Genomic DNA, 12,322 nt, shown 5'->3' with positions numbered 1-12,322 from the left:
ATTTCAAAAAAACACTTGGGGGACACCTGGCGGGTTTAGTCTGCGAAGCGGGCTACTCTTGATCTTGTAGTTATGGGTTCAAGCCCCATGTTGGGTGTAGAGATTACTTAAAAATAAAATCTTTAGAAAAAACAAACAAACTTGATTTGATAACAATATGTGATAAAGCAAGTCAACTGACCAAGAAAACAAATACAAGCGGCCTCTACTTGGTCAACACTGCAAGGCCATCTGCCAGTGCTATCCTGCCCCCTCCCTTCTTCCCCCCACGTGACTGTCATGAGCTGGAAAACAAACAAGCAATGTTTTTGTGGTAAAAACATAACACGGGGCGCCTGGGTGGCTCAGTGGATTAAGCGTCCGACCCATGATTTCAGCTCAGGTCCTGATCTCATGATTCATGGAATCGAGCCCTGTGTCCGGCTCTGTGCTGACAGGGCAGAGCCTGCTTGGGATTCTCTCTCTCTCCTCTCTCTCTGCCCCTCCCCTGCTCATGCTGTCTCTCAAAATAAAGAAACATTAAAACAAGCACCTTAATACACACTTAATACCAGTTTTGCACAGCATGGTTAGTTCTATCTACACTCTGATGGCAAAAAGGGGCTTCTCTGTTTGATAAGGACAATAAATCCTGTGAATATAGGGGAAGAAAAATATAACCTGGAGAGACATAAGCAAAAGGGCATCCAAAAGAAGAGTGCCGTCTGGCCGCTGTGGGGCTGTATCACGCCTCCTTCTTCCTCAGCTGCCTTAAGTGAACCCTAAGTACCAACTTTCGAGGGGCCAGAACACTGCAATTCTTTGGTTGGTAATAAGTCTCATTTTAATTTCTCCAATTTTCCAATATGAACAAAGAGCATTCTAAATTTAGCATGTCTCACCAAGCGGGTAGATGTAGCTTTCCATTTGACTTTGAATTAGATTCAGAAACTCTGCCATGGCCTATTAAGATATCTAAGACGTCACTCCCCCTCCTCTCTCGAACCTCAAATGCTACCACTCTCACACTCACCACGCTCCAGCCACGTGGATCTTTCCTTCATATGCTTGAGGTTGAGATCTTCCCTGCCGTAGCACCTTTTCCCAAGCTATCCCCCACGGCCCGCCCTCTGACCTCCTTAGCACTTATCATTTTGTAATAACTCACTCACTGGTTCACTTGTTCGTGGGACGTCCCTCTTAGTAGCATGACACACAGGGGCTGTATTTTGCTCCCTACTATGCAGACACAGGACCTTGCACAATGCCCAGCACATAACACAACTCAGTATTTGCTCAGTGATGGAGCGACCGTATCTCCTAGTGTGCACATTTTATATTACACTCTCAATTTTTTAGACTGGCCTGCATTGTAGGAGCGCCCAGTAACGGGGAAGACCAAATAGCTCCCTCTCAACCCCTCACAACTGAAGAGGAAGGTTTGGGGAGACTAGAGGAAATGATAATACAGAAAAAAAAAAAAGTTAGCTTCTTATATCCATTTATTCTTTCTCTTCACCTGTCCTTCTCCTTTTCTATTTGGTTCACAAATTGATTGATCAGATAAGGCTATGTGTGGAGAGGGAGAGAGGAAGATTTAGGAATATATTGGGGCACTGGGGTGGTTCAGCGGGTTAAGCGTCCGACTTCGGCTCGGTCCGGGTCTTGTGGTTCGAGAGTTCAAGCCCTACATCGGGCTCTGTGCTGACAGCTCGGAGTCTGGAGCCTGCTTCGGATTCTGGGTCTCCCTCTCTCTCCGCCCCTCCCCCGCTTGTGCCCTGTCTCTCTCTCTCTCTCAAATATTAAGAAAAATAAATAAATTAAATAAATAAAATAAAAAATAAATAAATAATTTAAAAAATTAAAGGAAAAAAAAAAGGGAATATGTTAACAACCTCCTGCAGCACCGCTCTAGAGCTGCAGTAGATTGAGAGCCAAAGTCTGGCCTCGGATCCTAAATCACAGGTTTGCAGTGACTCATCACATAGGCCTGGCGTCAGGTTCAGTCAAATGAAAAGTACGTCGTGGCTTTCTCTTGCTGGCCAGGGGGTGGCAAATGGAAGTCAGAGGCCACAGGAGGGCGCAGGGCGGTGGGAGGGAATCCATGGAGGATGCCAGTCTCACTGAGCCACGGAAGGTAAACAGAGCTGCTCCTCCCTGCTCTCGACCCCGCCACAGCCCTTCTGCCTGAACTCCACTGACCGTGAACACACGGAGAGTTCTGAAGGCAGCACTTGAAGCGAGAAAATAAACTCTGATGGGGGGTTTCCAACTCCTTTAGTCCCATCTGATCTACACCCCTCCCCTAACCCAGTGTCTACACATCTTTTGACTTTCATTAATCTAAGAACCGGCAAAACTACCTAACCTTCCTCACTCTGAACTACGTCATTCCTCTAACAGCTGAAAAGTCGACACGCGGCTGGTAAACTATACCTCCATGATTTCATCGAGTGCTGATTTCTTTTTTTTCTTTTCTTTTGATCGAGCTGTGCTCTGGGAAGATTCTTTTCGCTTAACTGATGGCGCATTCCCGACTGTCTTCAACGCGCTCGGTCCCAAGGAGCTGGCGAAAAGAAGAGCCATACCTGTTAACAGACACTATGCACAGAAGGCTTTCCAACGTGCAGAAGAACAACACAGGAAAGACTTGTTACTCGATTCATTTACAACGGGTCAGTCGAAACAATAAAGGACCTGTCTCTATGCCTTACAGGACTGTGAGCGCGAGAACACGCGACCTCTCCCGCCGTAGTGCCCTCCTCCCCCTCACCCCTTCTCTGGGCGCCAACGGTGATCAGCACGGCCGAGTGGTGGCAGCGTGGGTTGGGCAGATCCCACGGGGTCGGGCAGATGGGGTTGGGGTTGGGCAGATCAGGGTTTAAGGAGACTTCTGCTTCTGACTGAGCGATGAACCTTTCTACACCTGAGTTCCTCATCTACGAATGAGGATAAAAATGGGACCTGACTCATAGCTCAACTGCAAGGACTAAGTAAGATGTGTGTAAAGTCTCGCATATTACTGCCAGTTCTATTTCCTGAAGGCAAAAATCTCAACAGGTCACTTAATTTTTGATGGCTCCCGCCTGCCTAGAATTGACAGTGTAAATTCTAAAACTTGCACCACAATATAAAATTGTCCCCACTGGCCCAAGAATGCTACCTCTAACTTATTATACACACTGGCCATTCTGAACAACTCGTTATTGATTGAGCCACGCCGTGTTTCATGCCTTTGCAGATTTACACGTGCCTCTTTCATACGAAGAACGATCTCTCCATTTATCTCCATTTGTCCCAATTCTGTTAAGATCCTTTCTTCATGAGGCTTCTTGGATCTCGCTGTCTCTGTGGCATGTATCACACTCCACTTTGCATTACGATCATTTGCATATGTGATTTGTACGTGTAATCAGGTGTATATGTTTGTATTTACTTATTTTTTGTTGTAAAGGAGCAGTAACCGTCTAGCGACTCACATAAAACACATGCTCAGTTAATATTTGCTAACTGAATCTTGTCAGCCTAATCATTTAGTTTGTCGTACCTGCAAACGACGAATAGAGGAAAATATGTGCATGAAGCCCCTATGGGGACAACCAAGAGAAAAGTGTGCTCAACAGAAAAACAATCTTGAATTATTCTTTGGACTTTTTTTTAAGGCATTTAAAGACAGCACTGGACTTACTGGCAGCCAGGTTACTCTAACGAGTCCTGTTCAGCTTGGGGCCAACTATGATCCCTACTTCTCTTCTGCGGTTCAGGACCCCCTGACTCGGTCTTCGTGGGAGTTCATGTTCTCTCTTTACCTAACTGGAAGGTTTTCAATTTATCCTTTTGAAATGTCACTTGCTGGGTTTTGTCCCATAACTCAATCCTCTGAATATATTTCTAAGTTCTCATTCTGTCCGTGGACACATTTCCCAGGTTTGTGACAATTGTACATAACATACATTTGGTTCTCAACAGATTAAGTCCGTATAAAGATAAACGCTTCAACTTGCTGCTTAAAGAAAGGTTCTTTAGGGGCACCTGGGTGGCTCAGTCGGTTAAGCGTCTGACTCTTGATTTCGGCTCAGGTCACGATCCCACGGTTTGTGAGTTCGAGCCCCGTGTCAGGCTCTGCGCTGACAGTGTCCCTCTCTCTGCCCCTCCCCTGCTCGTGCGCTTGCTCTCTCTCAAAGTGAATATTTTAAAAATGAAGCAAAAAAGTTTCTTGAGACTTAAAAGTACCTTTAGCTAGAAATCCACGAAACTTAGCACTAATTCCAGATCACAATCAACCACACTGTGTCCACATAAGAGGCGCTAATAACCCTAGCAAAAGGGAAATGAGGTTTAAGTGGTAATTGGGGGGGTCTAGTGATTACATGTTTACAAACCACCTATTTCCTCTATAGTCAGTGCTTATGTTTCTGCTTTCTGACCCTTTTCACATTCTCCATAATTCCCCAAATTTTATGAACACTGAGTCCTCGAATACATTGATAAATTATTTCGGTATTTCGGTATTCATCTCAACTTGGAATCTTGAGATATTCTTCTTAAAACTAAGCGGCATAGAAAACAAACAACCCCATTAATAAGTGAGCAAAAGGCATTTCTCCAAAGAAGACACATAAATGGTCAAAAAGTCCACGAAAAGATGCTTCACAACACTAACCATCAGGGAAACGTAAATCCAGAGCACGTGAGACAACACTTGCCATCTCTTAGGATGGCTTGTGTAAGAAAAATACAGAAAAGAGGAGTGTTGGTGAGGACGGGGTGCCCTGGAACCTTGTGTATTGTTGGTGCAAATACACAACTGGAGCAACTGCTACGGGAAACAGCAAGGCAGTTCTTAAACAAAGCAAACGCAGTGCTACCCTACAGTCCAGCGACTCCACTCCTGGGTGTATACCCAAAGGACTGAAAGAACGGACTCGAACATCTATCTGTGCACCAATGTTGAGAACAGCATTATCTGTGATCACCAAAAGGTGGGAATAACTCAAAATGTCCAATGGCCGATGAAGAGACGAACAAAATGTGGTCTACACGACAACAGGATAGTATTGAGCCTTAAAAGGGAAGGAAATTCTGACACATGACCATAATGTGGATGTACCTTGAGGACATTAGAGTGAGTGAAAGAAGCCAGTCACAGAAGGGCAACCTCTGTATGATTCCACTCATAAGAGGAGATTAGAACAGTCACGTTCATAGAGACAGAAAGTAGAACAGAGGTCACTGGGGTCTGGTGGGGTAGAGGGAAACGGGGAGTTAGGGTTTAACGAGTACAGTTTCAGTTTGGGGTGATGAAAAAGTCTGGTAGATGGATGCTGGTCACAGACATAATGTGAATCTATTTACTGCCCCTGACCCGTGCACTTAAAAATGGTCAAAATGGTAAACATCATGTTATATATATTTCGTCACACAAAAACACCTAACCTGAATAGAAAAAAGAGTTTTCTGTCAAGACAATTTATTTGGCATTAGTAGATGTCTACAAGGTGACAAGGAGTGGGGATAAAAAGATGAACAGAATAGCCCATCAGGATCTCATAACAGGTGGGAGAACAGACATGGAAGGGTGTCCCGGGAAGGGGGAACAGCAGACACCGAGAAAAGTCAGGGTGAGCCAGCACGGCTCGTCTAGGACGGCACAAATAATTTAGCAGAGCTGGAGTACAAGTGGTGGGGGATGTACCAGATCACAATGGTCACATAAGAGCATGGAAAAAAATGACGATTTATCTCACAGGTGATGACCAAAGATACTGAGTCTTTAATAAGAGAAAGAGGGGCACCTGGGCGGCTCCGTCAGTTGAGTGTCCAACTTTTTTTTTTAATTAAAAACAAATCTTTATTTTTGAGAGAGAGAGAGCGAGCGAGGACGGGGCAGAGACAGAGAGAGACACAGACTCCGAAACAGGCTCCAGGCTCTGAGCTGTCAGCACAAAGCCCGACACGGGGCTCGAATTCACGACCTGCAAGCTCATGACCTGAGCTGAAGTCAGACGCTCAACCGACTGAGCCACCCAGGCGCGCCCCGACCATCCAACTCTTGATTTTGGCTCAGGTTGTGATCCCAGGGTCATGGGATCGAGCCCTGTGTTGGGCTCTGCACTGGGCACGGAGCCTGTTGAAGATTCTCTGGGGCACCGGGGTGGCCTAGTGGGTTAAGCATCTGACTCTTGATTTTGGCTCAGGTCATGAGCTCTCTGTGGGTTCAAGCCCCACGTTGGGCTCTGCGCTGACAGTGACATAGAATTCTCTCTCTCCCTCTCACTGCCCCTCCCCTGCCCACTCTCTCTCAAAATAAATAAACTTAAAAAAAAAAAATGTTTCTCTCTCTCCCTCTCCCCTTCATGTTTTCTCTTTCTTAAAAAAAATAAATAAATAAATAAAATAAAATTTTAATTGCTTATTAAAAAAAAAAGAGAGAGAAAGACATGGTAGGGCTTGACATCTAGATCCTTCTGCTTGCAATATCAAGATTCTGTTAGAGCTAAAATGAATGATGAAGAATTTAAGAAATGTTGACAGAAGACATTATGAAGGACAGAAATCACTAACACAGAAACCAGAGAAATTGTATTATCAAGAAAATAAAAAGTTGGGTTTGTTTATGTTTATTTATTTTGAAAGAGAGAGAGCGAGAGAGGGCACGTCTGAGCAGGGGAGGGTCAGAAAGAGAGGGACAGAGAGAATCCCAAGCCCAAGCCAATGCACAGGGGATTGATCTCACGAACTGAGATCATGACCTGAGCAGAAATCAGGAGTTGGACACTTCACCGACTGAGCCACTCAGGCACCCCAAAAAGTTGGTATTTTAAAAGAGTAATAAAACAGATAGTAAATTTGAGAGGCTAGATAAAAAGGATAGTCTAGAAAAATAAAAATGATGCAAATTATTGAAATTCGTATGATCAAGATTATATTGCAAAGTTGAATAAACTAATGACTGTCACAAAAGTGTTAAATAGTACCGAACCAGTAGTAGAAGGTATTCCCTCGCCTGCTGACACTAACACAGTATTCTACCAAGCTTTCAAGAAAGTGATAATCCCTATCCTAAAAATACTGTTTAGAATCAAGAGAGAAAACCTATACAAATCACTTTAAGAATTTAACATCGCCAGAAGCATAGGAAATTAAATATCACTCTCAATGACAGTGAAGTAAAAGGCAAGAGTCCATTTTTTTTCAGCCGTGTACTACATTCAATCTTCCCACTAGCTGCTCTCACAATAACACCCCTCCTCCCCCAAAAAGGTTCTAGTAGAAGGTGACAAACCGAGACAGTGAAGATGGGGCTAAAATCAAGGCAAGAAATGAACAGTAGCAGATTGCGAATGGAATGTTCGCTTCTAGAAGGGCCCTAGAATTCTGCCATCGGTTAGTAATAACTAACACAATTACAGAAGAGAAGCTCCAAAACAGAAATGGGAACCGAGTAACCGGTGTTCAAAGCCGGGAGGAGCAGAGCTTACCTCCGTGCCTCAGTATAGCCTAAGACACCCATTTTTGCTATCTAGATCACTTCATTCATTCTGAGTTTTAGCTATACAAGAGATATAAATCGAGAGGAAAATAAATCCCAACCTCTACAAAAATGGGCCATAATCTCAGAAAAAGGAAATTTAGATGAGTCTTAACATTGTATCATCTGTGACACCACTTACGCGTTTGTATACATACTTGAGACTGAACACACAGAACTTGGTCAAATAAAACTACTTTTATAATGACATCAAAGCCTGGCGTCGGGGTACAGGAGGCTAAACAGCAGACCCCAAAGATAACCGGTCCTCATCCCTGGAGTTGATATATGCGAACTTACTGGGAAAAGGGTCTTTGCAAACTAGATCAGGTTATAGATTCTGAGGTGAGACTATCCTGGGGTGCCCGAATGGGTTCTATACACATGCATCCTTTCAAGAGGGAAACAGGCAGATTTGACACACAGGGAAGATGGTGTGAAGGTGGGGCAAAGAGAGATGTGAAGACACTGCTCTTGAAAACTGAAGGGTGCAGCCACAAGCCGAGGGATGGCAGCGGCCAGCGGAAGCCGGAAGAGGCAAAGGACGGATTCCCGCCAGGGCCCGCGGAGGAAGCACCGCCTGGCACGTGGCCTGATCTCGGCCGGCGATTCTGACTTCACGCTTCTGGCTTCCAGAAACAGAATAAATTCCTGTTGTTTCAGGACACTTGGTTTATGGTCATTTACAGCAGCCACAGAAAACTAATACGAGAGAGACCAGCTTGGGGGCCGCTGGGACCAAGTTTAACATTTATCTACACTTGGGAATAACAAATAATAAGGGAGACTGCAGGGAAACACGTATAGGTCTAAAACCTTAAGGCAACGTGTGATCTGACATATTTAAATCTGTCTTCCGGGACCTATCAGACCACTACTTTGAAAAGAATTTTCTTTTTTTTTTTTTTTTAAATTTTTTTTTTTCAACATTTATTTATTTTTGGGACAGAGAGAGACAGAGCATGAACGGGGGAGGGGCAGAGAGAGAGGGAGACACAGAATCCGAAACAGGCTCCAGGCTCTGAGCTGTCAGCCCAGAGCCCGACGCGGGGCTCGAACTCACGGACCGCGAGATCGTGACCTGGCTGAAGTCGGACGCTTAACCGACTGCGCCACCCAGGCGCCCCTGAAAAGAATTTTCAAGGGTGCCACGTGTAGAACCCAGCTGACCGCTTCCTTCACGATCTCTAATGTAGGTGTCAATCCTGAAATATTTTGACCAAAGTGAAGACCTCCGGCCAGCCATTCTGAAGCAGTATTACATGCTCCCTCAGTCTGTCTAGTTCCTTCAACTCTCCTCGCCACTTACTTCGTCGTGTAAATAAACACTCGCCTAATAAATTAACCAGAAAACCTGAGTCAGGTCTTCAATAAACAATATGTAAAATACTAAGTAAAATAACAAAGATTGGCCAACTCAAAACTAATTTCTGGTAGATAATGGGAAGGTGTCAGGAGGAGGTGCCTTCCTGAATGTCTTGTTTTATTTTTTTTTATCTCCATAAACAACTGGACACACTGCACATCACAGATAGTGAACAGAGATGTGGTGAAAGAATGTCTAAGAACTGCAAGAGAAGAGAACGTGAAAAGTGAGAAGTACCTGACTACATGCTGTTCCAGGACTTGGCAAACTACAACCTAAGGGGCAGATGCAGCCTGCTGCCTGTGTTTATAAATAAGATTTTACTGGAATACAGCCACGATCGCTTGTTTACATATTGTCTCTGGCTGCTTTCTCGCTCCGATAGCAGCTAAGTGGTTGTGACAAAGACATATGGCCAATGATGTCTAAACTATTTACTGTAGGGCCTTTCCCAGAAAAAGCTGGCAAGCCCCATTCTGTTACTACATCGCGTAGCCCAGAAGGCAGTCGTCACTGAGTGCTGACCAGGGCATTTACACTGTACTAGGTGCTGAGAAGTTAGGCGAATGACTTCGTCTCTATTCTCACAAGATCTTAATACGGTAGACAGAACAAAAACTGTATACTCCAGCTAATATTTAAACTTGAGACGTGGGCTCTGATAGAAAAACAAATAGCAAAAGAAAAGAAAAAAAGGAAAAAGAAAACCAAATAGCACCGCAGTAGCACAGAAGGAATTATTAAGTGGAGAAGGACTCCCAGAGAGACAAAGATGTGTCATGGGAAGCACGTGATCAGAGTAGGCCTTTCCTCAAAAGGGGGAATCATATCATCATAGGCAAATCAGGGGAAAACACAGTTGCTGAAAAACACAACAACCACCAAACAAAAACAAAACGAAGAAGAAAATTACAACCAGAAAAAAAAAAAAAAACACCCACAATACTGCAGCTTTTAAAATGTAGTCATCAACATTTCACAGAAATCCTCGAGTTCTAAGATACCTATTCACGTAGCTCACCTTGATTTGGATGATGTTGCTGCTGAACTACATGCTCCTTTATTCAAATTGAATGTAACTGGAAGAAAAAATAGTGCTATAGTTTTTTACGTATTTTACACATTTCATTTCCTACACACACACACACACACTTCATTTATACACATATACGTATATATTTCAGGGAAATTATAACACTTCTCAGATAAGATACCACACCACATCCACACAGAAGTTCCCGGATGGTCGGCATGAACGAGAGCTGGAATGCTCCTATCCAGAGATGATAAACTCCTGCAGAGAAGCGCACTGGGCAGATGCTCAGAGCTGGGAAAGACTGCCTTGGCTGTTCTCCACCTCCACTGTCCCCTTCTGCCCTTGCTAAGGGGACAGGACTCCAATTTTGTTTAGGTGTTCACACTTCTCACACTGTGTCTGTATCCTCTGTAAATTTGCATGTTGAAAACCTAATGCTCAAAGTGATGGGATTAGGAGGCGGGGGCGGGGGCAGGGGCAGGGGTTGGGGGGGAGGCTTTATAAGGTCCTTTTGTTCTAAAACAATCAAAATAATCCAGCTTCCTTTCCCAGAGACTGCCTTTGACGTGGAGGCTGATAGGGTCTGGCCAGTGACATTCTGAAGGAAGTCTGCTGGCTGGAAGAGTGTCTTCTAGGTAAAGTTTCCTGGCTCACAGGGGACTCTAGAAGAGATGCCCTCTGTCATCCTCTGGACAATGCTGGGTCTACATACAATGGCCGAAAGTGCCCACAGCTACCTCGTGTCCCGCTGCTGACCGATGGCCTGGCGTCCGGAACCACCCTGCCCCTGGGACTCTTGTTAGAGCAAGCTATTTCCTTACTACTGAGGCTCCCTTTGGTCAGTTTTCTTACTTGTAGCTGAAGGCATCCTACCCGGTTCATCGTTACAACTTTTTCACATATGGGCGAGAACAGCGCGATCCAGACACAGTACAGGTCTTGCTCCCAAACCTGTTGCTAGTTTTTGGCAGGGCCGATAGGAAAGCATCCATATTAGAAGAAGAAAAAAAAAAGTAAAACTACCTTTTTCTTCATCATTTTCTCTGCTTAATTCCGTAAAAACAGGAGCCTCCTAAAAGGAAAAAAAAAAAAAAGAGTGTGAAGCTTTGGTTTATAGTGCATTTGCCATCAGTACTCAGTAGGCCCAGGTGCTGACTTCCTACCCATTGTTGCAAGGCAGCTCCAAATACAAGTGCAAGGTGATTAAGATCCTAGCCAAGAAATGACACGTACTGCAAACATCCTTCCACTGAGCACTATTCCAAAGCGGGGAGAAAGTGACTTCTCTGGACCAAACTGCAGAAGTTTACCTACATCTGTCTTCCTGCTACAATTTAAAATGGAAACAACATAAAACAATAAACTTTAAAAGTTTTAGCTAGAGGATTACCTTAAAAAAACAAAACCTTTCTATATTGTGGGATGGTTTACTGTTAAGATCGAGAGTCTAAGACGAACTCAGGAAGAAGTGCAGGTAAAACTCACCTCTGCACGGTATTGGCTCTGTCGCCTGCCAATCTCGCAATCTCTCTTATGCCTCAACTATTCTATCTTTAAAACAGGGATAACGTGCATATTCAGAGGTATCATAAGGGTTAAATACGATATAAAGGAAACACTTAGCATCATGCCTGCAAGAGTGTTTGATTAAATGTTAACTGTGGTTTCTACTAACAGAAAAGATGTTCTTATAAATAAAACGTTAAAAAAAAATGTTCTTGAGATCTAACTGAGATATTCTTTCCTTAGGCAATGTCCATTAACATCTTACAAAAGACACAGTGTTACTTTTAAAAAAACTGACATGTTTAAGTGTGGAATGAGGAAGCACTGATCAGTAGGACTTCTTTTACTGGAAGATGCTATTTATACCTGGAAAGTATGAATTAACTTGAAGGTCTTAATGGAATTAAGCAAAAATGTTACAAAACAACGCTATTCCAAAAGGTAAACCATGTTCCTCTGCACAAGATGTGATCCTTCTTAATTTCCACAATAGGAAATTATAATTTTCCCTCCACTGAAAACAGAACTTTAAATTTTATTTTCATTTTATTTTAAAGTTGATTTGTTTTTTAGAGAAAGAGAGTGCAGGGAGGGAGCAGAGAGAGAGAATCCCAAGGAGACTCCACACTGTCAGCGCGGAGCCCAATGTGAGGCTCAAACTCGCAAACCATGAGATCGTGCCATGAGCCGAAACGAAGAGTCGCATGCTTAACTGACTAAGCCACCCAGATGCCCCCAGAGGTTTAAAGGGTTTTTTTTTTTTTAATTTTTTTAATGTTTATTCATTTTTCAGAGACAGAGAGAGACAGAGCATGAGTGGGGGACGGGTAGAGAGAGAGGGAGGCATAGAATCTGAAGCAGGCTCTGAGCTGTCAGCACAGAGCCCGACAGGGGGCTCAAGCTC

General features: G+C 43.9%; 1 protein-coding gene across 3 annotated transcripts in view; it reads right to left on the bottom strand.

Annotated features, from left to right (window-relative positions):
* KIN (Kin17 DNA and RNA binding protein) overlaps window positions 1–12,322 on the bottom strand; it is a 42,134-nt gene that overhangs the window by 16,728 nt on the left and 13,084 nt on the right. For all 3 annotated transcript variants that reach the window (XM_086715000.1, XM_086715001.1, XM_025930341.2), the window contains exons 6-8: window positions 10,936–10,984; window positions 9,898–9,955; window positions 2,416–2,545 (exon numbers count right to left, since the gene is read on the bottom strand). In XM_086715000.1, coding sequence (XP_086571126.1) covers window positions 2,416–2,545; window positions 9,898–9,955; window positions 10,936–10,984 — 237 coding nt within the window. The remainder of the gene's footprint in view (window positions 1–2,415; window positions 2,546–9,897; window positions 9,956–10,935; window positions 10,985–12,322) is intronic.

This window comes from Puma concolor, chromosome B4 (genome assembly GCF_028749965.1).
Source record: "Puma concolor isolate L17-30 chromosome B4, mPumCon1.1.hap2, whole genome shotgun sequence".
NCBI lineage: Eukaryota > Metazoa > Chordata > Mammalia > Carnivora > Felidae > Puma > Puma concolor.
This window is presented reverse-complemented; position numbering and strand designations above follow the sequence as displayed.